General features: G+C 27.7%; 1 protein-coding gene across 2 annotated transcripts in view; it reads left to right on the plus strand.

Moving 5' to 3' along the window:
• The window catches only part of LOC129990107 (uncharacterized), a 68409-nt gene that overhangs the window by 15671 nt on the left and 27598 nt on the right, over positions 1 to 25140 (plus strand). For both annotated transcript variants that reach the window (XM_056098125.1, XM_056098127.1), the window contains exons 3-8: positions 3921 to 4061; positions 5105 to 5177; positions 13086 to 13310; positions 17438 to 17526; positions 21783 to 21865; positions 24629 to 24841. In XM_056098125.1, the coding sequence (XP_055954100.1) occupies positions 3921 to 4061; positions 5105 to 5177; positions 13086 to 13310; positions 17438 to 17526; positions 21783 to 21865; positions 24629 to 24841 (824 nt within the window). The remainder of the gene's footprint in view (positions 1 to 3920; positions 4062 to 5104; positions 5178 to 13085; positions 13311 to 17437; positions 17527 to 21782; positions 21866 to 24628; positions 24842 to 25140) is intronic.

Here is a 25140-nt window from a genome sequence, read left to right on the forward strand (position 1 = left end):
CCCGGTTCTCGGACATTCTCTTCTGGATTCTTTTCGGCAAGAAGGCGCGGCAGAAAAAAAAGGGAGAGACTTCGTTCGACCAGATGTGCGATCACGTGACCTGGGTTCAAAGGTCTTAATTTTGCAAAATTAATGGTTATTAATTTTGCAAAAAAAGTAATTCATTGAACTTTTATAATTAGGTCATTCAATACTTCATAATCGTAATTTTTCATTCCCCCCCCCCCCCTTCTCGAAACTCCAAAATGTCGGTAGTAAGTCCGTAAAAGTTTCAGGGGATTTTTTGGGGTCCCACAAACACCCCTGCAATATACAAGTGCAAAGGGTTAAGTTTCTTTGCTTAAAATTTATATCTGTAATAAATCTCTACTTTAAAATTATATATATCTATTGTTCCGGATTTCATCGCCGGATTCGCTTGTAGTGGGTGTATGGTGTGAAAACACAATCAGCAAGCCTCAGTAGAAAACAACAACGTTTATTAAACGCAAAGATACAGACGACGAATACAAAGACGACAAATATGTACAGCCGAGACGTACACACAGAACAGCACACTACAGCAAAACAGTAGCCCACAAGTAGTAATCGACCACAGCACACACAGCGTCTAAACAAAATCCAGCAGGTGAGGGGATTCTCGGAGCTTCGCTCTACGGTCTCTCCAAACGGCTGAAGTTCTCACTCCTCTGTCTCTTCGCTTTAGCTGTATCCAACGGCCGATTCACTACCGCACGATTGACTACACCACACAGGATTGGATGCTGCTTCCTTAATAGATGACACATTCTTGGACCAATTGTAAGATATCGGTGATGGAAAAGTTGCAGTCTATGAAAATACTGGATGCATAAAATTTCCGACTCATTTTTGCACTATCGTTGATTCGCAAAATGTTCTCATTGGCCGCATATATCCTGATGTACGCACATGATACATAAATCATGCCTGGCTGGCAGAAAGAGCTATTTTGGCAGCAAAAAATGTGGACGTCGACGATTTAAACTTCAAGATACAGCAGTCGTTGCCAGGCGACTTGGTATCATACAAATTGATCGATACAGTTTGCGATGCTAACGAAACTGTAAATCATCCAACAGAGTTTTTGAACTCACTGGATTTGCCAGGCATGTCACCACACCTTCTACGACTGAAAGTTGGATCTCCGGTTATTTTACTTCGGAATCTGAACCCACATTGGCTCTGCAATGGCACGCGATTGGTCCTTAAAAAATTGATGAAAGACGTTATTGAAGCCACTATTTTGAATGATAAATTCCGAGCCGAAAATGTTTTGCTGCCACGAATTCCAATGATTCTCACAGACGTGCCAATCGAATTCAAACGCGTTCAATTTCGTATTAGATTCGTATTCGCAGTGACAATCAATAAGTCGCAAGGCCAAACGATGTCTGTTTGCCGCTTAGATTTGGGCATACCATGTTTTTCACACGTGACATGTTCTAGCGTGGGCAAACTATCGAGCTTATTTGTATTGGCTAAAGACGGACTGAGAAAAAATATCATACACTCAATTGCTCTTCGAAATGAATATTGATTTTCTTTATTTCATTTTTATACTTTAGGACAAAAAATATATTACTTTTTTCACTTTACATTTAACTTTTAAGAGATCAGACAATGTATATGTTCGTTATGTTAATGAAATACATTGTATTGAGAAATTAATAATTGGTTTTTTTTTTTTTTTTTTTTTTTTTTAATCGGCGATAATCGTCTACAGTGCTCCATTCCTCTTTCTGTCATAGATCCTATCCCCACACACTTACAATGCATTCGTTAACAACCAAAATATTCTATAGAAATAATTTATAAGGCAGAACAACGTTTGCCGGATCATCTAGTTTTACTATAATAACTCAATAAATTCTCTGGAACTGAATACAAAGCCTGCAATTCGATACAAACTATAGCTCATAGAATAGCACTTGGGCTGCTATATATATATATAAGTAACCAGTCTAAAGTAAGAAATAGTTTGAAAACAAAACAAAATAGTTTCGGAATCGCAACTAAAAATTATTTCCTATTCAAACTAAAACCAAAAAAGGAACAGGAAAAAACTTTATAGTATTTAGAGAGCGCAAATGCAGCTACTTCTAAAACACAGTTGAATCGGGACAAAAGTATTAAAATCAAGTTAATAGGAAAAACAAATAAACCAAATAAAAAAGAATCCGGCCCGAAGATTTTTTCAAGGGTCACCCTCAGGCAGAGATTCAAAAAAGAATCTCTGAAGAAAGAGAAGAAAGAAAGAAGAAGAAAGTCTAATAATGATTCCTCGTGACCCGAAAATCCCCTGAAAGTAGGCCCAAGAGATATACCATTTTAACAGAAAGGAAAATACAAAACAATAAATTAGAAGAATATATCCATTAATAAGCAAAATACAATAACAATAATAACAAAAATGCAAACAATTTCAAGATTATTATATTGTTGCCACAGACGCATCCAAATCTCAATTGTTTACTTCTATTGCGGGTGTAACTTGTAACCAATTCTTTGTCTATAGAGAATTCACCCCTTCAATTCCATTTTTACAGTGGGAGCCTTGGCACTTTGTCAAGCTCTGGATGAACTTTCAGTTACAGGAAAAAATCTGCTTTTGTTGACAGAGAGTTATTTGGCCCTTCAAGTTTTAAAAAGCCTTACAATCAAAATCTAAAAGTCATTCACAGATTTACTGGAAAAATTCATGCCCGAGAAAAATTAAATCAGAAAATATGTTTGATGTGGTCTCGAAATCATTCACAGATTCATTGGTATGACAAGGCAGACATACTCGCAAAAATGGTCACTTTGTTGCACCCATTGATAGAGGAGCTTTCCTTTAATCCATGGCTCAAAAATAGAAGAGAAGGTATCATAATTGAACGTCTTTTAGCCCAGATGATTGTAACTCCAGCTCTGTTGAATAGATTGGGTCTACACATTTATCCTCACTGCCAAGTTTGTAATCTTGAAAACAACATTGAACAAATCATCTTGTTTTGTTCCAAATATGCAACTGATAAGTCAAATCTTTTTCAAAACTTAATATTAATCTTCATTCTTGTTCTTCATTCAAAATATTTATTCAAAAAGCTGTTTCTTATAAGCAGTATCTACAGATCCTTCTCCAATCTCTGAAGTTTTTTAACATCTATTGAATGAACACTTTTGGCATTAGGGGTTAATGGCTTTTGTTGCCAAAAATCCCATTCTTATCCCATTTCAATCAATTCAAAGCTGGCCAAAGAATTTTAATTTCTATTAATGCTTTGACAAATTTTCTTATTGACATAGTTTCTATTGTATAAACTCTATAGATATAATTGATATACTGTTAATTTTTCAAAATATTTATAGAAATTGGAAATTGGTTCATAGTTTATTATTAATAAATTTATAATATATTAATATTATAACATATTATAAATTTAATATATTATAATATATTAAAACATTAATATTTTTTAATTAATAAAATATAGAAAACATTTTTATATAACCAAGAATTCCCAGAGATATCGATGTAATGCTGATATCGGTTTGTAAATTCAATTTTTGCTACAGTGATGAGAAATAATAAGTATTCTATTGATTGAACATAAAAAAATGGAGTAATTTGGATGTTATAGAATTTTATTATTTTTTTCTTCTTAATCCAATTTTCTGGAATTTCAACTTATAATATGGCACTTTCTGAGTAAATATCAATACAGTGATTGACTAACATAGTAAAAAAATGAAAAGTAAATAAAATTTTTAACAGTTATGCTTAAAATAGCAAGATTATTAGTTTTTATATTATTTTCAAATAGTTTTCGCCTTTTCTTCCTATTGACTAGTTATAAGTTCTTTCTTTTTTTATTATCATTATTATTTTTTGTATTGATATGATAGAAAATTTTTAGATGTCATCCATCCTTACCAACTGCAATTGAATCATCTGTCACTTTAGTAAGAGCTGTCATTCATGATATGCTTTTTGAAGCGAATAAAACCTTTTGCCAAGAAGAAGACGTTCAATTGTTATACAGTATGGCACTTATTAGGTAAGAAATGTTTTTTATTAAGAGTTATATAATTCATATTGTATGCTCAGCATTTATTACTCAGCTAATCCTGAATCCAAAACTTCTGTATTATCTTTCAAATTACTACTTTCAGATATGTTAAAAATCTGTGGCTTAAACAATATTTGGAAATAATTTGCTGTGTTTGTAACAATTTGCTGGCAGTCTTTAGCGATTCATATATATATGCAGACTCAGCTTTTTCCAATATAGAAACTGAATTATTATTTTTTTTTACTTTGTTTATTATATTTATATCTATAAACAATCTAACCTTATTGTCCTTTCAATAATTTTGACTTTCAAGAGAAAAAAACAAAGTAAAACAATCAGCTTTACATTTTTTCCCCCCTTCTGCATGAAAAAAAAAAAAAAATGCTATTCTTTATTTAAAGGATGGTGGAAGGAAAGAGAGAAAAAAATACTTCTTTATTTTCAATTAATTTTTGTTTCTTTCTGCTGTACATGTGCAGTAGTAAAACATGGTTTTCATTTGAAATTTGAATTACATTCAGCAGTTCCAGTGATGTTAGAAACTCGACTTAAATGTTTAAAAAATTTTTTAATTATTTTTTATTGTTTCTAATTTTGAAAAAAAAAAGAATAAATAAATAAAAAAAAGCGAAAGAGATATGTCATATCCTATATAAAATATTTTATTGCATTATTGTATTGCTTAATTAATGCTCTGATATATATACATTTTGATTGAAAATAATAATTCTACATTTTTATATTTTCTATTTACTAGAGTTTTTGCTTCAAAAGTATTTTTCATATTATTTGCTTCCTTTCATTTATTTATTTGTTGATCACTGTGTTGAAAGCTTTATTTAATTGTATGTGTTGTTTTAAACATAGTTGTATTCTAGTAAGTAAATATGCTATGATTAGAGATGTTTTTTTACAAAATTTGATAGGTTGTTTTCATATATTTTTCCAATAGTCTTTTCATGATGGTAAAAATAGTACAATATTTTATCATTAGTCAACTGTAAGTACTTTGACTTTTTTCTTTCTAGGTTTGTTAATTTAACTCTCGAACATCATCAAAAGGCCAACAATAAGATTAGTATGTCTGTTCTAGCAGCTAAGGTAAATTGTTTATTATATTTTGGTATTACACTTGTTTATATAAATCATATTGACACTTCAAAGTAGCTTCATTCTTTACTAGATATAGAATAAATCCAGTTATTCATCTTTCAATTAGTGTTATATCTTGAAATTAAAGCCTAAAATTGTAAAACTTTCTTAATATTTTTGTAACATTTTCCATAAACAAAAGCATATGTTAATGAAGTATTTAATCTCATTTATTAGAATAGGAAATACTAATGTTGAAATCTTGGAAAAATCTTTCAAAATGTTCTTGAAGGGGGGGGGAGAATCCACATTTATCAACACTTTTTTTTTTTATCCAAGTCCTGAAGTACATTGGCCATGATTGAGATTTAAAATGCATCAATGAATAATTAGTGGATATCTGAAACAATTTAGTCATTCTAAATATAAATTTTAAAAAAATACTTTTTGCAGTCAAATATTTTTATCTGTATGAAATATGGGTAAAAATATTTGGTATTGTAATCACTGAAAATTTGACTTTGAGATCTTAACAAATTAACACATATTAGACTTGTCCAGCCTAAAAAGAACAATTTTAGGAATAATTTCTATCTATAAGGATGATAATTCAAAAAAAAAAAAAAAAATGCAAAGAGCTAGAAGGATGGAATTTTGATTTTACTTTTACATCAAAACTGTAGAATTTGATCAAATTTTCACAAAATACATTTATATGAAGTCTGTTAATGTACTATTTACGGATCACGAATTGTGAACATGATAACTTTAAATTACAAAGAGCTATATGAGTAAAATTTAATATATTGTTTTATTATTAAAATTGTAAACCTGTATTTAATTTTGGTCGAAATCTTTGAATGGTATAAATTCACATGCATATAAACATAACTAAAACACAATATTCTTAACTCCCCTTTTTTTTTGTGAAGTAAATTGGGGTGATATAATTCATGCTTTAGATTAAAGGAAAAATGTTTTAAAAAATCCTAGTATAAATATATATTATAAAATAATTAAAAAACAGTTTGTTGGAAATATCCATCATCATGAAATTTGCATGCTAACTCAGTACAAAAACTTTTAATGTCCCCCTCTTCTAAATTTCTCCACTCATTATCGCTTTTATTAGCAAAAAAATCTCAGATTAGTTATAAAAAAAGTATTCTAGAAATTGCATGTTTCTTCCAACCAAAACAAACAGTGGAATGACAAGTTCAAACCCACTATAATGATTGTGGCATTTGATTTTTTTTTTTGATAGCTATGTTCCTTATTACAGAATAGATGTGAAGAAAGTTGGCAGCAACAATTAATTTACAGTACACCTGTTTTGAGTTCAAGTTTTTGTTCACTAAATGTTATGATGGAAATTTCGATCCTGCAAAGAAGGGTTAAATAAATAAAATTTGCTAAGCAATGTTATAATTAAAATTATAAAATGTATCAAAATATGGGCTTAATCAGTCTGTGAAAATTAGTCCAAATGTATACAAGGTTTCCATTACACATTAAAGCATAAAAGGAGCCTGTTGAATTAATATATTAAAAAAATCAAAGGGAAATACTCTCTCTCTCTCTGTTGTTTTTTATTGTGGGTACAGATATGCGGTTTTAATGAGTTTTTTTAAACTATTGATTGATTGCATAATTGTTTATGTAAGGAAAATACTTTCATGCCTAATTTTGATGTATTTATTGTAATTACTAAATTGTATGCACTAAAATTCTCTTTTTTACATACTAGCAACTTTTAACAATCACTCAGTTTGCTGGGAACATTGGTTGTATTTAGTCTTAATAAAATTTCTTATGTATAGTTTAATTCCTTTAAGAAAGTATTTTTGAACATCAAATTCCAACAGAAATTAAAACCATGTTATTTTAATAATCTTATTTATGTTTTCTTTATTATGTATTAGAAGACATCTAATGGTATATTGATCTTCTAACATTTTTGAATCTAACTTCATTCGCTACACTTCTTTTAAGTTATCTATACAAATATTAAATTATGATCTGTGAAAGGAAATCAAATGATTAAATGCTTAATGAAATAATAAAAATGGCCTGCATTTCAGCACAACAATGAATTCTATTTTTGAGAATTTTCCAAAACTACCAAAAAAATTATTAAAAATTAGTATTATTATATTATTTTTGAAAAATTTTCATAGTTGTTAAATTAGATAATGTTTTAAAATGGTGCAAAATTCTTTTTCTGCTATGTTATTTTTTAGCAGTTTTAAAACAAAAGTTTCAAATTTTTCCTTAACTTTTTTTTAATTAATTGGAATATTAATTAAAAAAATTTTTTCCATGATCTACATTCCTGGTTTCCAATATACATCTTTGCAAATTTAGGTAGCTTTACATTTGCAATCTGCCTTGTAGTGCACCAAAACACACACATGCAATAATTTTTTTTATCTTTTTTAGTATTAATACAGATAAGGCATATTTTTTCTATTGTTCATTTTAAGTGAAAATTTTCAGAGCAAATAAAATGTCTAAATAAATCTTCTCATCTTTAATGGGACTCTTGCATCTACCCGATGCCTTTACGGCTGTTGATTCAACTAAAAGATGCAACACTTGCTAAAAAAACAGAACAGTAGAATGTTATTGTAAAACAACAAGACATATATATATACATGGAAACAGTAACACATCATCACTAGGCAATGGCACAATTGGAAACAATTATTCAACTAATTTCAGTTCTCAACAGTTCAATTTCTTTATGAACTTGGTTTCATTTTCTTTTTTCTACTGATCCTGATTTTTATTCCCTTTATTATTAAACAGAATTACATTCCTTTTTTATGATTTCATATAAATGAGATAGTAACTTATTGAAGCAGTATTAATATTTAAAGTTATTCTCTATTAATACTAATGGATAATATGTGCATGTCTGTCTATTTTTATTTCTTGATTATGAATGACTCCCAGTCTACTGAAAATTTCTTCTACACTAAGAACAAGAGAAACAGATTTTCTTTTATGTGTTTAATTTTCATTTATATATTTTTTTAATGATAAAAGTCCATAGTTCTTTTTGATTATAACCAGTACAACTTAAAACCTTACAATTTTTATGCATAAAAATTTATCATAGAAATTTTATTTATTCACATGAGCTGTTTTTCTATCAATAATCAAAGAATATTGAAAAGTTCTGTGTATAAAGATTTTCAATATATGGATGTCCCATTGTAATTTGATTGCAAAATAACAGTCATGGAATGACTGGCATTTTACTATTTGTTTTAAGTAAAAACCCAATAAGCTAAAATGTCTAAACATTAAGGTTGGTCATTACATGCTGAAACACTGAACTCTTTTTCCTCCTGATGTTTTTCGTCGTCCACATTCGTTTTTTAAAAACATTTAATTTTGATCACCCCCCCCCCCCTTCCTCAGCTGTCAGTACATTTAAAATGGATATTGAATTGCATATATTTCAGAACAAATTGAGCCATTGCATCATTCTTTCTATTATATATATTTTTTAGTCATGTTATCTTGATCAGTCTAATTTTCTTGAGGAATTATTTATCATATCTTTTGTGTACAAAATTGCCTTTATGAAAGAAGAGGTATCATAGCAGATGTGAAGAATGGGAAAAAGAATGAGAACAAGCAAAAAACATGACAGGCAATTAGAAAAGATGTTAAAATATTTCCAAACTTGTCTTTACTTATAATTCAGCTGAGAATCAACCTTATCACACTTTATCAAGTGAAAAAATTAATGTGAGTGTGTGTGTGTGTGTGTATACTCATGTGAGTGCATATTGGCATTCTACAGGCCAGACTGTTTGACCTACTGTTTTCCAAATTTGTACATGCATACTTTGAATGGTTGGATTTTGCATCAGAGTGCTTTTTTGGAAATTTTAATTAAAAATTATGCTAGATTTTGATTTTTACTCACTAGACCATCTGAAAATATTCCTGCACGAAAAGGATTTTTGCATCATTTTAAACTAAAATATATATATATATATCTTTTCAATGGTGCTGGTTTAGTTTTTGTAAAATTCTTTAATCTAGAATTAACTTTTAAATATATTTTTTAAGTTCATTTCACAATGATATTTGCATATTTGTGAATGAAGCTGAAATTGTTTTCGTTGTCAATATTTAATCACATTTTTTTTTCTTTCATTGTTGAGAACTGAAGAAGGATCATGTTAAATATTTATGTAATTTGCAGGATGAATAAAAAAATATAGGTATATAAAATTAGAGATGAATCAGGCATGATAGTGCTGTAATGTTACAGAACTGGTTTCCATTAGATATGTTCAGCTGTATAAAGAAGAGAGAGAGAAAAAAAAAAATGTAAAACTAGTAAAATAACTTAATATTTAATGTTTGATAATTTGATGGAATAATGGACATTTATTTTAATGATTTTTTATTGATTTTACTGTAATTATTTATAACCAGTTCCTCTGGCAAACCAACTGGTTGCCAAATATGGTTAATTTATAGATAAAATAAGTAGATTAGATTAATTTAGATTTAATTTTCTTTTAATCAGTGCAGTTGAAATCAAAACTGAAATTCCATCATTTAATGAAAATAGAATAAGTGTAGGAATAAAATTTTAAAATGACATTGGATTATGGCAAAATATCACCAACAAGTGCTAAATTTTTGAAACAGCAGAGATCCTAAAGAATGTCAACATTTTGATTGCATTATTTTTAAAAATGAACTTGCAAATATGATCGCAAAAAATTCTTTTCTCAATTTATATTTTTTTATAAACATGCAAACAGTTTAGAAATCAATAGAGAATGGGTTTTATACGTTGCATCAGTAGGAAATATATACAGTTTTCTTTCTATGTTTGTGACTTGAAAAATGTACTGCAGTGAATCAAATTACATGAGGATAGTGCATCGCACTGAGCATATATAAAGACAGTAGTCAAGTAGAGGGGGAATTTGTAGCGTAATTATGTACAGCTCATTATAATCGGTTGTTCATATGGATTATATTTCTGGAATGATTAATGCAGATTATATTGGAAATTAAAAAAACCAAAACTATATCAAGTTGACATTCTTTATTCCATCACAAGCAACTCATGTTGCCACTTTTTAAAAAGACAAACTGGCAAAAACAAAGATAGTAAAATAAAGATATAGCTGCTACAAATTTGAGAATTAATCATCAGTTCAACTATTTTGCTTGTCAATAAAGATGTTAATAGTAAATTAAGTTTTTAGAAAAAAAAATAATAAAATTTCCTTTATTACATGGATTAGCATTTTGCAGTGATAGTGAACTTGTTTCTCATTATAATGACAATTACTTGAGAGTTTTAAAGTTAATTGCAGAATATGACCCTTTCCTCAGTTGTCATTTATCCATATATGATAATGAAAATAGAGCAATACCATCCTATTTTTCTTGGAAAATTTGTGAAGAAATAATTGGCATAGTGGGAAAAAGGCTTTGCAAAATATTGTCAAAGAAATTTTTGAAGCCCAGTGCTTTTCATTAAATGCTGATTCAAATCTGGATGTATCATGTGGATCAACAGACTGTAATGCTAAGATATGTCATAGTATCTGATAATGAAATAGCAGAACATTTGCTTGTATATGTACCTATAGAAAATCACAAAAGAAAGTCTTTAGCCACCATTTTAGATTTTTTATAAAATGTAGTACCAGTGTAAGAAATATAAGGATTCAGTCTCACAGCAATGTGTTTTCTCACCCATGTTATCAGAATAAATCAGCTTGCATATTAAATATATTATATCCCTTGCACAGTGCCCCTACCCACCCACCCACTCAATTTATTTTGGAGTACATCTTTTTCAAAGTTTTTCATTCTTCAGATGCACACAAATCCTATGTAATTTTATTTCAGCATCAGCCAGCTGTTATTCTATTTTTCTGTAAGTTTTGAGGAAAAACTGTTAGTAAATGTAGGCAATATTTATTTTTTGGCTTTAAAAAGAATGACTAATGTGTCCATGGCTGTGTCAAAAGATTACAATTTACAAATAACTTTAAAGCAATACTTAGAGATCAAATAATTATTCATGAAGTCAAATGGTAAAAAAAAAAAAAGAAGGAAAATGTAAGAAAAAATATTTTTGGGCTGTGATATTCAATCAGATCAAGATATGTTTCCAAAAAGAAACAATTGAACTTAGGATAGCCATTGATCTTTTGAAATCGCTGTTGCAATTTTTGATGGAACAGATATAAATGTTCGATAATTACAAGATGATGACAAATGAAATAATTTGTCCCTAATACAATGATGAGGCTCAGTGTATGAGGGGGAAAAAATATTTTGAATATTATAGTGAGGAACATGTTTTACATTGAGGGAAAGAAAAGCTGATAATTGAAACATATTTTCTTGTGTTGGATATATATACTCAGATGTTTTCTAGCATTTAGAAGCACCCAGTAGAATTAATACCATATTTGGATTTTTTGGTTGATTTTTTCAAAAAGAAATAACATTGAAATGAAATAAGTTGCTTATAAATTCAAAAAAATATTATTCAGATGATATTAAATCTGGATTTGGGAACGATATGATATATTTTAAATACCTCAAGATATAATTTCTTGAAACGAATGAAGAAACAATAGTAGCTATAATGGATTCTTTTAAATTAATAGGATATGGTACACTCAGCTTTTCTGAATGTAAAGATAATATTGAAAATCTGTAGATGCCTTGTATTGATAAATATTGGTGGTGAACAAATTTTTTGAAACTGCAGTTACTAAAAAACTATAAAGATAGTTTGAAAATCAAGAACACCTGAATTAGTATGGCTAGTGAACATCATATACTAGAAAAAAAATGATTTGCATGATATTTGAACGGAATTTTTATCTAAGAAATTGAGGAAGTTGCTATATGAAATTTATTCGTAGTGAATGAAATATGAAATGTTTATTAATTTTATAAATTAATTCTGTTCTTTTTCTTTTTTTTTTGAAGCCTGACCCTTAAAAAGTGATAATTAATCGAAAGTTAAGCAAATTTTTGACCTTTTCCCCCTTAATTTCTGAAAACATATGCAAAAAAAAAAAAGTTATTTTTTTAATTATACCAGTTTAATTGCTGTACAGTTTTATTGTGTTATCTTTAATTAATTTTTTGAAAATATTTTTAAACAATATATGTAGTTGTAAAAATTTTGTAATTGTTTTCATTGTTGCTACAAATATTTCACAATGGATTTTTTTTTTTTTCATAATTCATAATGATGGTATGAAGATTATTTTTCCATAATGATTAGGCTTTTATTTAAAGTATACTGTTAATAAACTTGGAAATATTTATACTTACAATCAAGATTTAACCTCCCAAGTAAGCAAAGATGAAAAGTTTTTAAAGTGCACCTGAATTTAAATAGATTTAGCAAGAAAGTTTTTGTATTAGTTGAAATTTAATCACTTCCATTTCTAATTAAAGCTCAAATTTTAGATGATTTGAAAGAAATTTAGAGGGATGTATAGCAAATGAACAGAACTGTGTAGGGCTTCTAAATTTTGTGCATATTATTGCTTAATCAATTTGAAAAAATACCTTGTTCAAAATATTAAAAACAAGCTACATATTTAAATATTAAATATATAAATATTTACTAAAATTTTTAAATTAAAATTTATGTGGCTATTAATCCTTGCAAACTAGTTGGTTGCCAAAGCAACTAGTGGTTTATAAAAAATTAAATAAAAAATTTATAAACTTTTTTTTTAGTATAAGAATTTAAAATTTGTAAATACAAATCAAATATTAATATGTGAATAGCTATTTGTAGGATTTTGTTCCTTCAATGAATTTTCTTTAATATGTTTTAGATATAGACATTAATTTTAAATTTTAAATAATTTTCAACTTTTTTTTCCTCTGCAGAACAACATTCCAGAATGGGTTCTAGACTTGCGTCATGAAGCTGTCCATTCCTACTGTCCTTCTCGCTCCATTTTGCGCAATGGTACAGAATTTGCTTTGCGATATTTAGAGAATACATTTTGGTCCAAGGTATCTAAAACTGCAAAGCCACTAATTAATCCTCCTTTTAAGCGAGAGGAAGAAGTAGTAATTTTGATAAACCGGTACAAGAATGTGCAATTTCAGGTGAGATTTTATTTTCTGTAACTGAATTTACTCAGATTACCCCGTTTGATTTTTTTTCCACTTCATGCAATAAAAATAATTAATAGTGCATGAATTTTTGTAAGAATGAATAATAATAAATTTAATGAAAGCAATTTTTAAACAACTTTTACCTTTGCAATAAAGAATTTTTTTAATTTTAATTATTTCATGCTTTTTATTTATAGATTTAAAATTAAATTTTATAAATGTTATTTAAACTTAAAATGTTTTTTTCTTGGATTCATTTTCAGATATTGTGAATTATGGACAAAAAGTTAATTAAAATTACCAATTAACTATGAGTTAAGTTCTTGAAATATTAAAATAGTGCATTACTATCAAGACTATATTCAGTGCACAAAATTTCAAAGTTCTACACATCAGCAAGCTAGTGAAAAATCCTTTACAAAATTTGGTGTTTAGAAAATGAGAAGTCAAATTAAATAAAAATGTATACGAATACATTCAGTTCTATATTCACTATCATTAATGAAACATCAGGAGGGAAAAAAAAATGCCTTAAAAAATATTAAAGATTGAATGTCATTTAGTCAATGGAAGTGATTGCAATTGAAAGAAAATGGGTAAAAGATCTTATATTGCTTGATTTAAGCAGTTCTAGGCCAAAGTACATAAAAGTGTGTTCATCCATCCCATAGAAAGTTACTTCTTGATTTTTAATTTATTAAATAGTAAAGTTTTTGAGACTTATTAGAATTTAGTACATTTTTAAAATTATATTAATTTTGGGAGTTTTCAGTTTGAATATCGATTTGCTTTATAACATAATAATGTTAAGTATCAATCATATTATATCTCTTTTATACTCAATATATATTGCAAAAGAGAAGAGAAGAGAAAAAGATAAGCATTTAAGGTAATGGCATTTTTGAACATAGAATCATTAAAGTTGCATTTATTATAAAATATAAAATTAAAATTTTCTTTGATATGTTAATGCTAATGAGCTACTAATTTTGTAGCCTCAAACTGGGTATTCCCGTTTCCCTGATCAGCTTTCAGATATATAGTCAATTATTGAGACAGATTGACTCATTTTCTTCAAGGCCTTTCATAAATTTATTGATAAAGCTTTACTAACTGTAAACTATGTATATGTGCACTTAATGATGGATGTAGATCGCTGAACAGGAAGAATTTAGCTTGTTTTTTGTTTTATCATTGGCATTGATTGGAGTAATGGAGAACAACATGGTTTTTGCCTCATTTTAATGCAACATTCAGACTTTAGACTTTCTAGAAGTTACAGCCTTTAAAAATTGTTAGTATTGTTTAATTTGTGTAATCAACTTAAAATTCTTCTTCAGAAAGTAGGGGATGGATTTGATTATGTAAAATTTTTAGGTTTCTCAACATTTTTGAAAGACAATCCAGCAGATAAGCAGTATTTTCTTTTGAGCTGCCATCACTGTTAAATTTATTATAGAAAGGAATGTTGCACATAGCTTCTATTTCTTTTTAAAAGTGAAGAACTTTCATTGGATTTGTATTGCTTTCTTTTTCTTATAATGAGTCTGGTTTGTCAAGCAAAAAGGAATTGAAAGATATGTTTGTCATTAATGTATCTTTTTTGTGATATTTATATATTTTTATTCAAATCAATTCACTTGAAATAAGCAAATTACACTTTTCTCAGATTCTAGCTATAATTCAAGTATTTTGGCATGAATAGTGTTTGATGCCACTTCATGATATCCAACAAATGTTACAAAAAAGAAGAGAAGAAAAAATGCACATTTAATATAATGGAATTAAATTATTAAAATGATAAGTATTTTAAAGTAAGAAGATAAAGACCAGACATCATACTGCCATATTAAATTGCCATATAAAATGCCAATCTTTGTACCATATTAAAATTTTAATTTCAGTACTACATTATTTTTGAAAATGTGTATTAACATCCATTAAAAAGGCTCGTTAAATTTCTTCAGGTTGTTTTATACTACTGTTCCAATTTTTACCTTAACACATTTTCCCATAAGAGTCTATATTTTTGTTATAGTTTGTGTTAACAAGGCTTGTATAGAATGAGTAGTGAAGCTGAATTTGGAGATTATTGTATCTGGAGATGAGCGTAAGACATTTGTTATATTGGGTTCTTTCATACCATGAAACATCTGATATTAAATGTGTTGAAGTAGACATCAATTCTCCTTTGAATTTTGATTAAAGGTATTTTTTTCTAAACCAAGAGTATTTGCATTATATAAAATTATCCGACACTGTACTTGAGCTTAAAAAGGGGGGGGGGATAAGAAAATTATTCATGGCAGAAGCATTTTAAATAACATCTTGTCCATCATTGGTTAGTTTTAAATGTTCAGAATTGCTTGCTTTGTCATCATTGCAAACCACAAGTAGAAAAATTGTAAAATATCTAGTGAGCCAAATTAACACTACTAGTGATCATACCTGAATTATGACTGACACTGTGCCCATTTTGTTGAAATACTCGTTTTCGCATTATGGTATGAAACAGAAAGATTCATAGAGCATTTGCAGATTCATCAAAATATATATCAGCTTTAAATTCAGTGAAGATTAAATGTTATATATATTAAAAAAGCACAAAACATAGACACATTGAAATGTACTGGGTGGACATTATTAAATTTCCTTTTTGAAATGGTCTTAAAAGGAAAAATTACTGGACCAAATGTTATCAAACTTGTTAATAGTTTAAAGGAAGTCATGGGAATTTCTTTTCAACCCATCTCCCCCTGCCCCAGAGAAAAGGTTCTAAACTCACCACCAGTGGGGTAATGGGTAATGGTGCTGTATGTAATATAGACGTGAACACATCAGTTTAAAATGTCTTCATTTTAATGATCATTAAATGTGTTCACAATGCTAATAATTGTGGTACTATATCTGTAATTAGTGCCTGTTGTTTATATATATTTCTCAAACAGTACCTTTCTGTTTTTTCAAAATGATTTTCTGTGCATAAAATTTTGAAATTTTTTAAAAAATTATTATTTAAAATTTACTACACAGTGATAATATTAATTGAATAGCATGTATTTTCCATTTCTTCCTTATTTGCATTTTTTTTTAATTTATTAAATTTGAAATTGGACTGTCCACCTTGCATACATTGTTATACATTCTTAATGCCGTTTTATTGTTTTTTATATACTTGATGAAAGATCCTCGTTATTTAATTCCTCAGTTAACTGATAAAATCATTAACTAATTTTTTTAAAGATGACGATACCCTTTTTTTTTATATGTACATCTAAATTTTCAATTCATTCACCCATGTTATTTTATTTTTTACATTTGTTACTCTCTTGGTCTTAAAGTGTCTAGAAATATTAATTAACCCCTCATTAGAAAAATGCCACTGTCACATTAGCTATATTCAAAAATACTTATTTGCTGATCATAGGCACATATAGGATTTCACATTTTTTAACTTAAAATCCTCGGGTTTGAGCTTCTGAAGCTGTTCTATAATGCCTTCATGTTTCTACAAATGATAATGAAAGAGAACAGTTAAACCTTAAGAATTATTTAAAGTGTAAAACTAAAATAATGGAAAATTATTAATTAAAGCATCGATTTGGGAAAAATTGAATAATGGAGAAGGTAAAGATACCTTTTAGGAAAAATTTGGTAGCGATTATCAATTGAGTGTGAAGAATCTTCCATATCTGTCTTTTTTTTTTTTTTTTTTGAGAGAGAGAGGGAGAGAGAGAGAGTATTCAAGTGTATATCCTTATGTGTTACAATTGCTGATTATGGAAACTAGTGGTGCAAAGGACTGTTGAAAAAGTTCATTCTTAAATGCTTAATTGTGCTTTTATTCTCTCTCTCTTAATGGTAAGGAGATTGTACTTTATTTTTAAAGTAAAAAATAGTCAAAAATATGACTACTCAAATTCCTTTTTTAATTGAAAATATCTCATTAGAATTTAGTTTTTTATATGCTATTATATGTTATAAGTCTTCAAATACATTTTATATATTTTGAAAATTGATTTTGAATCTTTTTTAATTCATTTTTCCTTTCTGTCTATTTTAGAACTCTTTAATTTTCAATACTCATATTTTTTTCATGCAATGTTTTTAATTTTTAGAAATTTGAAGACAAGAATTTCAAACGGTCTTTGGGAAAAGAATTAAAAGTTGTACTTAGAAAAATATCTGCATTAATTTTTCATGACAGGTATGTTTATTTGAGATTTATAAATGGAATAATTTCATAGTCCAAAATGATAAGAAATAAAATTTTTCTTAGACTTAGAACTCATTAAATTAACACATCCAAAATTTTGGATGACTTATTGAAATTTGTAACCATTATTTTTGTTTGTTTATTAAAAACATATAGGATAGCAAAAAGTCTGCTTTTTATTTTTGTAATTTTTGAATTGATTAAATCATTAGATTTCTTATTTTAGTTTCACATATGTAGAAGATTGGATATATCTAGAACCGTATTAAATGTTTTATTAATTTATTTATTTATAAAAAAATATCATATAAAATCATGGAGTGTAAAGGCAGACATATTTCTTACTTATAAAATTGAAAATAAATCTGTCTGCAGACTCATTTTCTGTTTATTCTAAAATATTTATGTTGTCCATATTCCCCACTTCTTAAATAAAGTTTTTTCGAAAAATAAAAATAAGGTTTAAGATGGGTTTGAGAAATATTCTTTCTACCTTGTATTCTGATTTTATGTTGTTAAATTAGAAGATTGTTTTTATGTTAAATTATTAGAAAAATTAAAGAATAAATAAATTAATGGTATGGATGTTGCCTTTTGTAAAATAAATTGCTTTTTTCTGTAAGTTGGCCTTGATTTCATGATGGTAATATTTTGCTTTTATATTTGGAAAATTGCAGTTTTGTGACCGAATGTTATGAAGATCTGTGAAATATGTATTTCTGTTATGTATTAATTCTATTGTTCCCTGCCAATTTTTCAGTAAGAGTGTCAAAGTGTGAAAGTTAAAAAAAATTATTTTTAACTCAAATGTTGTTCTTATCATATCACCAGTTCATAAAATTTTATATAAATTCTAGGTTTCGCCTTCTGTGAACTTATTTTTCTTTTTTTCTTTCTGTAAATAATTATATTTTCTGAAATGATGAAAATGTTGCACAAAAATACATAGTACAATTTACAGATTAAATATAAAGATTTTTAATTGGAATTCACATGTAATTCAAATCAGATTTTTTATCTTTTCTCTCCTTTACCATTTTTAATTCTTAGTAATTGTAATGATTCGTAGTTAAGCCTGAAAGGTATATAATAATTTAGGTTTACCTGCATTTTTTAAATCAATTTTTTTTCTCCCTATTAAATTTAAACATAAGAACAATGTTCTTTCAACTTTTGAATCATTAGATTTCAGTTTTCCCTTCAGTTTTCAAGGCTTAATTACTGCAACTTTAACTGTCTAACATTGATCTGCCACATGAGTCGCAAGACACAGGGAAACGTAAGGATATCTGTTTTGAAGAAAAATTTTTGTTTTAGGTGCATAATAAGAAAAAATATTTTCCCCAACTTTCTTAATTTAGCCGTTCACAAGGTGCCTAGCATCATTAAAAGTCCTTAACAACTGCTTATTTTTGATTATCCTTATATAAGGGCTGTAAAAGTGATTTTTTTTTTTAATCCTGACACTTATATTTCTTTCTTCTAATCAAAAAAAAATACCCATTTCACTATGCTAGAACTGTCCGATTATAGACTGTATTATTATATTTGCAGTGTCGGATCATTCAATATTTAACGAATTCAATGAACCCAAAGTAGAGTAGAAAAGATCTTATTTCAATTAGGGAAATACTGATGGAATGGGAATATATATTGCTTGATTGTTTTCACACATCCTTTTGCTTGTTTAGGCAAGGAGGGGAGGGGATCTTTTCTTTTTAGAGAAATTATATGTATTCATATAAAATCACTAGTGTTGATTTTAACAGTGATTTGATGTTTTCTACACATGCTTACTTGTTAGTAGAATATTTGTTAGTTATATTTCAATGTCACTTAATGAATTGCCATTAGTGACTTATTCAAGGATTTTTACTTTAATTTACTTTTGTGCAACGGTTTGAACTTTTTAACAGTTTGCCGGAAATTGTCTTATTTCATTTATTGTGGAGTTCCCAAAGTGAATACACTCAATGATTCAAGGCTTCTAAAAATAGAAGTAAAGCAAAATTTTTATGATTCTCCAAAGTTACTTGTGGGTCATTGTTATTCTTGTTTGAAGATGCCAAAAACAAATTAATAGCAATAAAAGTTTTTCATTACTTTTCCATATATGAACAATTTAAAGACAGAGAGAGAGAGAAAAAAAAATTGTAATATCTAAAAAATTCAAACTCAAAATTTTGCCTAATCTTGCTGATTTAAACCTCCAAATAAAACATTTTTAGAATTATGTCTGTCTGTGAATACTGTAATACAAAAAGCTTTGAACTGGAATTTCTTAACTGCGCAAAAGAACAGAATATATTTCCCTGGCGGAAATAGAAAATTCAATATGTGGAAGCAGCACGGTTGCTTTTACTGAATTGTTTGTTTATTATTTGAGAAATTTTCAGCTTATTAAAAATAGATTAGATAATTTATTTGAAATAATGAGCTGTTCAAAATCTGTATTTAATATGAATCGGACGGATAAAATAGTCCCGATCTTGCTGAATGGGTTCGAGTCCACAAAATCCATTTGTTGCGTGCTGCTTACTTTGTAAGAAGACAATAAGCCTTAGTAATATAGGAAAACAGGCATTTTACTAGTCATGCAAAAAGAAGAAAACATACGAGACTGCCTGCTAGTTCAAAGGAGTCATCATTTATGTTGAAAGTATCTAAAAGGAATATAGGAAAAGATGACATGTCAAATCCGAAAGCATTAAATTTAATGTCTGAAAAAATAAACCGATTTCGAACTTTTTAGCTCATGAACAATCATTTTAAAGCTGAATTTTTATGAGCATTAAAACTTGTTGTTTCACATTCACCCTTTAATACATTCATTGATATATCAGAAATAGTTTCACATGTTCAGTGAAAGTGAAATAGCTAAAAAGTGTACATTAGGTCGTACATTAGATTTGAAAAAAGGAATTAATAAAAAAAAAAAAAATCTTGCTTTGCACTGCTTTTTTTTTGTTAATTAATTATTAAATTATTTGTATCAGATCAAACCCGTTTTGTGTTTCACTTCATCTTGGTCCTTAATTTTGTGTGACCTACAATTAAGGAGCATGAGAGGTAATATGTAACCCCTCCCTTGATATAAAAACTTAGTCTTGCTAAATTCCAGATGATAAATAAAGAGAAAGGGTTTTTTTTTTAAAAAAATGTAAATGTAAATCTTCTTTTAATATGTTATTATTTCCAATAATTTTAAATTGTTGCTGTCTTTTCTTACTCTTTACACTCCTTGAAATCACATCGCATTGCATTGCATTGTAACTAACACATGAGTACTATTTGTCTTTTTCCTCATATCTTGAACATCTTTATGGGGGGGGGGACCCAGAAAACACAGGGATTTTTTTCAGGGACAGTCCATTCAAAATATTGCCTATTTTTTGGGGAACAGATGGTGAAAGAAATAATTGTTAATTATATAAAGAAAGTTATACTCTGATTCTTTGATCACTTTACTGAAAAAGAAATTTCTTTGTTGAAATTGAATATAAAGCTAATGAACTTATTTGACAAGCCAGACAATTTTTACTACCAATGAAATCTAATGAATTGAGAAAAGTTCTTAGTGGAAAAAAATGAAACAAATTGAAGGTGTCTGGAAAAATCTCTAAAACGAAACAACATTTTACTTATATATTTAATGGAGTTGGTATCTTTTTATATTGTAAATATATTTACTTGTATTCTTAAACATTTTTTTTTCTTTGAAAAACTGGAATGTAAATGATGCAATTTTTTAGCTTTTTCCCCCTTTAAACTACCGGCCGTAGTGTAATTATATAATTTAAGATATGCAATAAAAGTTTTTTGATAAGATTTTTAAAATGAAAAAACTTGCATTTTAAATGTTTCAAAGTTGATGAAAAATATTCAGTAATTACTGGTGGTATTTTATATTTGTATTTATTAAAAAAAATGAACACTTAATTAATGACCAGATTAATTTATTTTTACAATCTGTTGGATTTATGATGGAAAATGTTACAATAAGATTGTTTCATATTTTTTCCTCTAAAGGTACTTAAAAAGTACATATAAGGTATTTGTTTTTTAAGATGAAATTAGGCTATGCACCTTGTGCACTTATTTTTAGATTTTTTTTTTTTTTAGTATTTAAATATTTGTAAAATTTTAATTTTTATTGTTGTCTTATCTACCCTAATTAGCTTATTCATCACTGTATTTGGTTATTTGGAAGAATGTTAAAATTTTGATTAATCTTTTTTTCCTTGCAGAGAAAAATTTATAGATATTTTGGTACGACCAGGAAACTTCACTTCTGCTGAAGATATTATGAAGCTTTCTTCAGATAAGAGTGGTATGCTTTTTTTTTTTTTTTTTTTTTTTTTTGGTTTAGTGTTTATCTTTTATAGATAGCTAAAATTGGATAAAGAATCAGAGAATGTAACTTAACATTTTAATCACAGTATGATGTAATTATAGAAAATCATTCTATGATATAAATAACATAAAAGCATTTATTCTATTAGATTTGCAGTAATGTAAATGCATTATGTGCAAACTCCTGCCATGTAATCTTCTGTAATTTTCACTTCATGTGCAAGAGAAAAACAATACTTAATCCAGATGATCTAATTGGCACTGAAATAAATGAAAATATTTTCATTTCCTTTTATATATATATATATATAAATGTTAACCCTTTCTTTTGCTTCATATTTGAAAAAAAAATGCTTTGAGTAGTTTGGATTTTTATAATATACATACTGCTTATGTACTTAACTTTTATTTATGAGCGATTATAAATATAATCTTCCTTTTAATTTTGCTTAGTGCATATTTTTTTAATTAATAGTTTTAACTTTTTCACGATTTAATTTAATAAGTTAAGATTATAAAATATTTTATTAAATTACTTAAACTATATATTTATTTAAAAGAATTAAGAAAACCAAAGATTTAGTTCCACAAGTACAACAAATCAGTTTTTATTTCATATGTAATTTATGATCCACCTGATATATTATTGATGGCTTCCTGGTCTCCATTTCCAAAAGAAGTCTCAAAAACCACTTCTTTGCATATTCCGTATTAGTAAAAATAATAACAGAATTTTTCAATCCCAATCACTGTGTTGATTTTGCCAATTTGTATTTCATATGACCTCCAGAAAGAAGAATATCTCCCACAAAGAAGGTTCCAAAATATTGCATCACTGTACGATCTTTAAGAGTTAGGGGGAATTTACGGTTTCCTAGCTCTGCACCAATTTCAAAATTTTTTATGGAAAATTATCACTTCTAGCTGCATTATCATTGGTTCTCCCACTTTTCAGCTTTAAAGAACTATTCTGACTGTTATATGTTTATTGTGTAAATATAATTTAAAATAACATTTTTTGGGGGGTGATAAGATATGATTCATTATAACTGATTGGCATGATTAAATTAATACTCTTAACATGATAGGTGAGTAGCTTATCATCAAAGGCATCGATTGGGTAATGCAGAAACGGCGCTATTCTACTCTTTCACCGCCCCTCTTTTCCCCCCATATAGATCGGTTCAATTTCGATTTGTTGGACAGTTGCTCTTTTTTCATTAAATTCCCGAATTGCAGCTTATGAGCAGAGACTTCTGTAATTGCGTAAATACATTTCTCTAGTGGAAATGGAAACCGTGCGGAGGTGTTTAGTCTAACATACTTGAATTTATTAAATCATTTGCTTATTATTTGAGAAACTGCGAGCTTATTCAAAGTATATTAGAGAATTTATTTAAAACAATGAGCGGTTCAAAATCTGTATTTAATACGAATTGGACAGATAAAAAATTCCTGATTTTGCTGAATGGGTTCGAGAAGATCTGCAAAATCCAATTGTTGCGTACTTCTCGCTTTGTAAGAAGATAATATACCTAAGTAATATGGGAAAACAGACACTTCATTACAGGCATTTATGCCAAAAGAGGAAAATATACAAGACTTCATGCCAGTTCAAAGAGTCATCAGTGATGTTAGTATTTAGAAGGAATACTGAAGAAGATGACACGTCAAATCCGAAAACATCTAATTTAAAGCAGAACTTTTATGGATATTAAAACTTGTTGCATCACATTTGTCCGTTAGGCATTCAGTGATATATCGGAAATATTTTAACATATCTTCACTAATAGTGAAATAGCTAAAAAAATTTACATTAAGCTGTACAAAAATGTAGTACTTTATCTGTTAAAGATTAGCAGCATTTAACTGATGGCTGAAAAATCTGCAAAAGTTGCATAAATTGATATCCAAATATATGAAATGTATACAAAATAAAAAAATAAAAAAAAGTAATCTTGCTTTGTAACAATTTTTTGTTAAATAATCATTAAATGATTTGTATCATTGTAACAAATATGTTTCGTGTTTTATTTCACCCTTGTCCTTAATTTTATGTGACTTGTAGTTACAGAGCATGAGAGGTAATGAACCTCCCCCCCCCTTAATATATAAATTTTGTCTTACTAAATTCTAGATGATAAATAAAGAGAATGTTTTTTTTTATTAATTATAAACCTTCTTTTAATATGGTATTATTTTGAATAATGCTAAATTGTTTCTTCTTTTCCTTGTTTTATCCACTTCTTAAAATCATACTGCATTATAACTAGCATGAGTGCTATTTGTGCATTTCCTCATATCTTGAATATACATACAGGAAAAAAACGGAAAATGCTGTCAATTTTTTTTTCCAGTTTTGAGTGGCAACCCTGTAAAATTTTGAAGAATTTGTAATAAAAGTTTTTTTATTAATCTTGTTATTAATGGATTTATTATTTTAGAATGGAGATAGAACCAAGTTTTGCTATATTGTGCAAATATTTATACATTAATATTGTTTTATAAATTTTTAAATATCAATAAATTAAAAGTATCTTATCTTTATAAAGTATCTTAAAGGTTTCAAAAATATCATTAAGACAGTTTTTAAAATTATTTTTATGCAGTATTTATAATTATAGTTTATTGATGATATAAAGAGTATGTTTGTCATCTTTTGTTATCATTACTTTGTATATATATGTATATATATAAAAATTTTAAAAAATATTAATTGTATTGCTTATTTTTTGTACAGTTATGGCTTTTGTGAACGCTGACGATGCTCTCTATGTTCCTCTTAAATTACAAACATTTTGGCTTCAATTACTTATAACAATTTATAATAAGGAGTTAATGCCTATGTTTGTGGTGAAACTGCTGTTGGCTCATGGCAAGTGTCGTATTAAACTTTGCCAGAAGGTGGCTTTTGCCTGGGCTTTGCACATCTTTTTGGGAAAATCTACTGAATGTAAGTTTTCTTGATTTATAAATTTTGCTGCTATTAATCTCAGGTTTAAAATTGCAGAATATTAATACATTCAGCATTTAAATATTTCTTAATTTATTTTTTAAACCTTTCAATGAGTGTAAATTTGCTCAGTGAATGCTGTTTTTTCTATACTTTTTATTGACTTATAAGTGTGGAATTTTATAATTTGTTACCTCTTTTTCTGCAGAAGTTTTCAAATGTTCTTCACTTATGTGTTCTTGGCATCTTTATCTTATTGAATATTTTCTGATAATCTATTAATTAACCCTCCAAGTGGC

This window comes from Argiope bruennichi, chromosome 2, assembly GCF_947563725.1.
Source record: "Argiope bruennichi chromosome 2, qqArgBrue1.1, whole genome shotgun sequence".
NCBI lineage: Eukaryota > Metazoa > Arthropoda > Arachnida > Araneae > Araneidae > Argiope > Argiope bruennichi.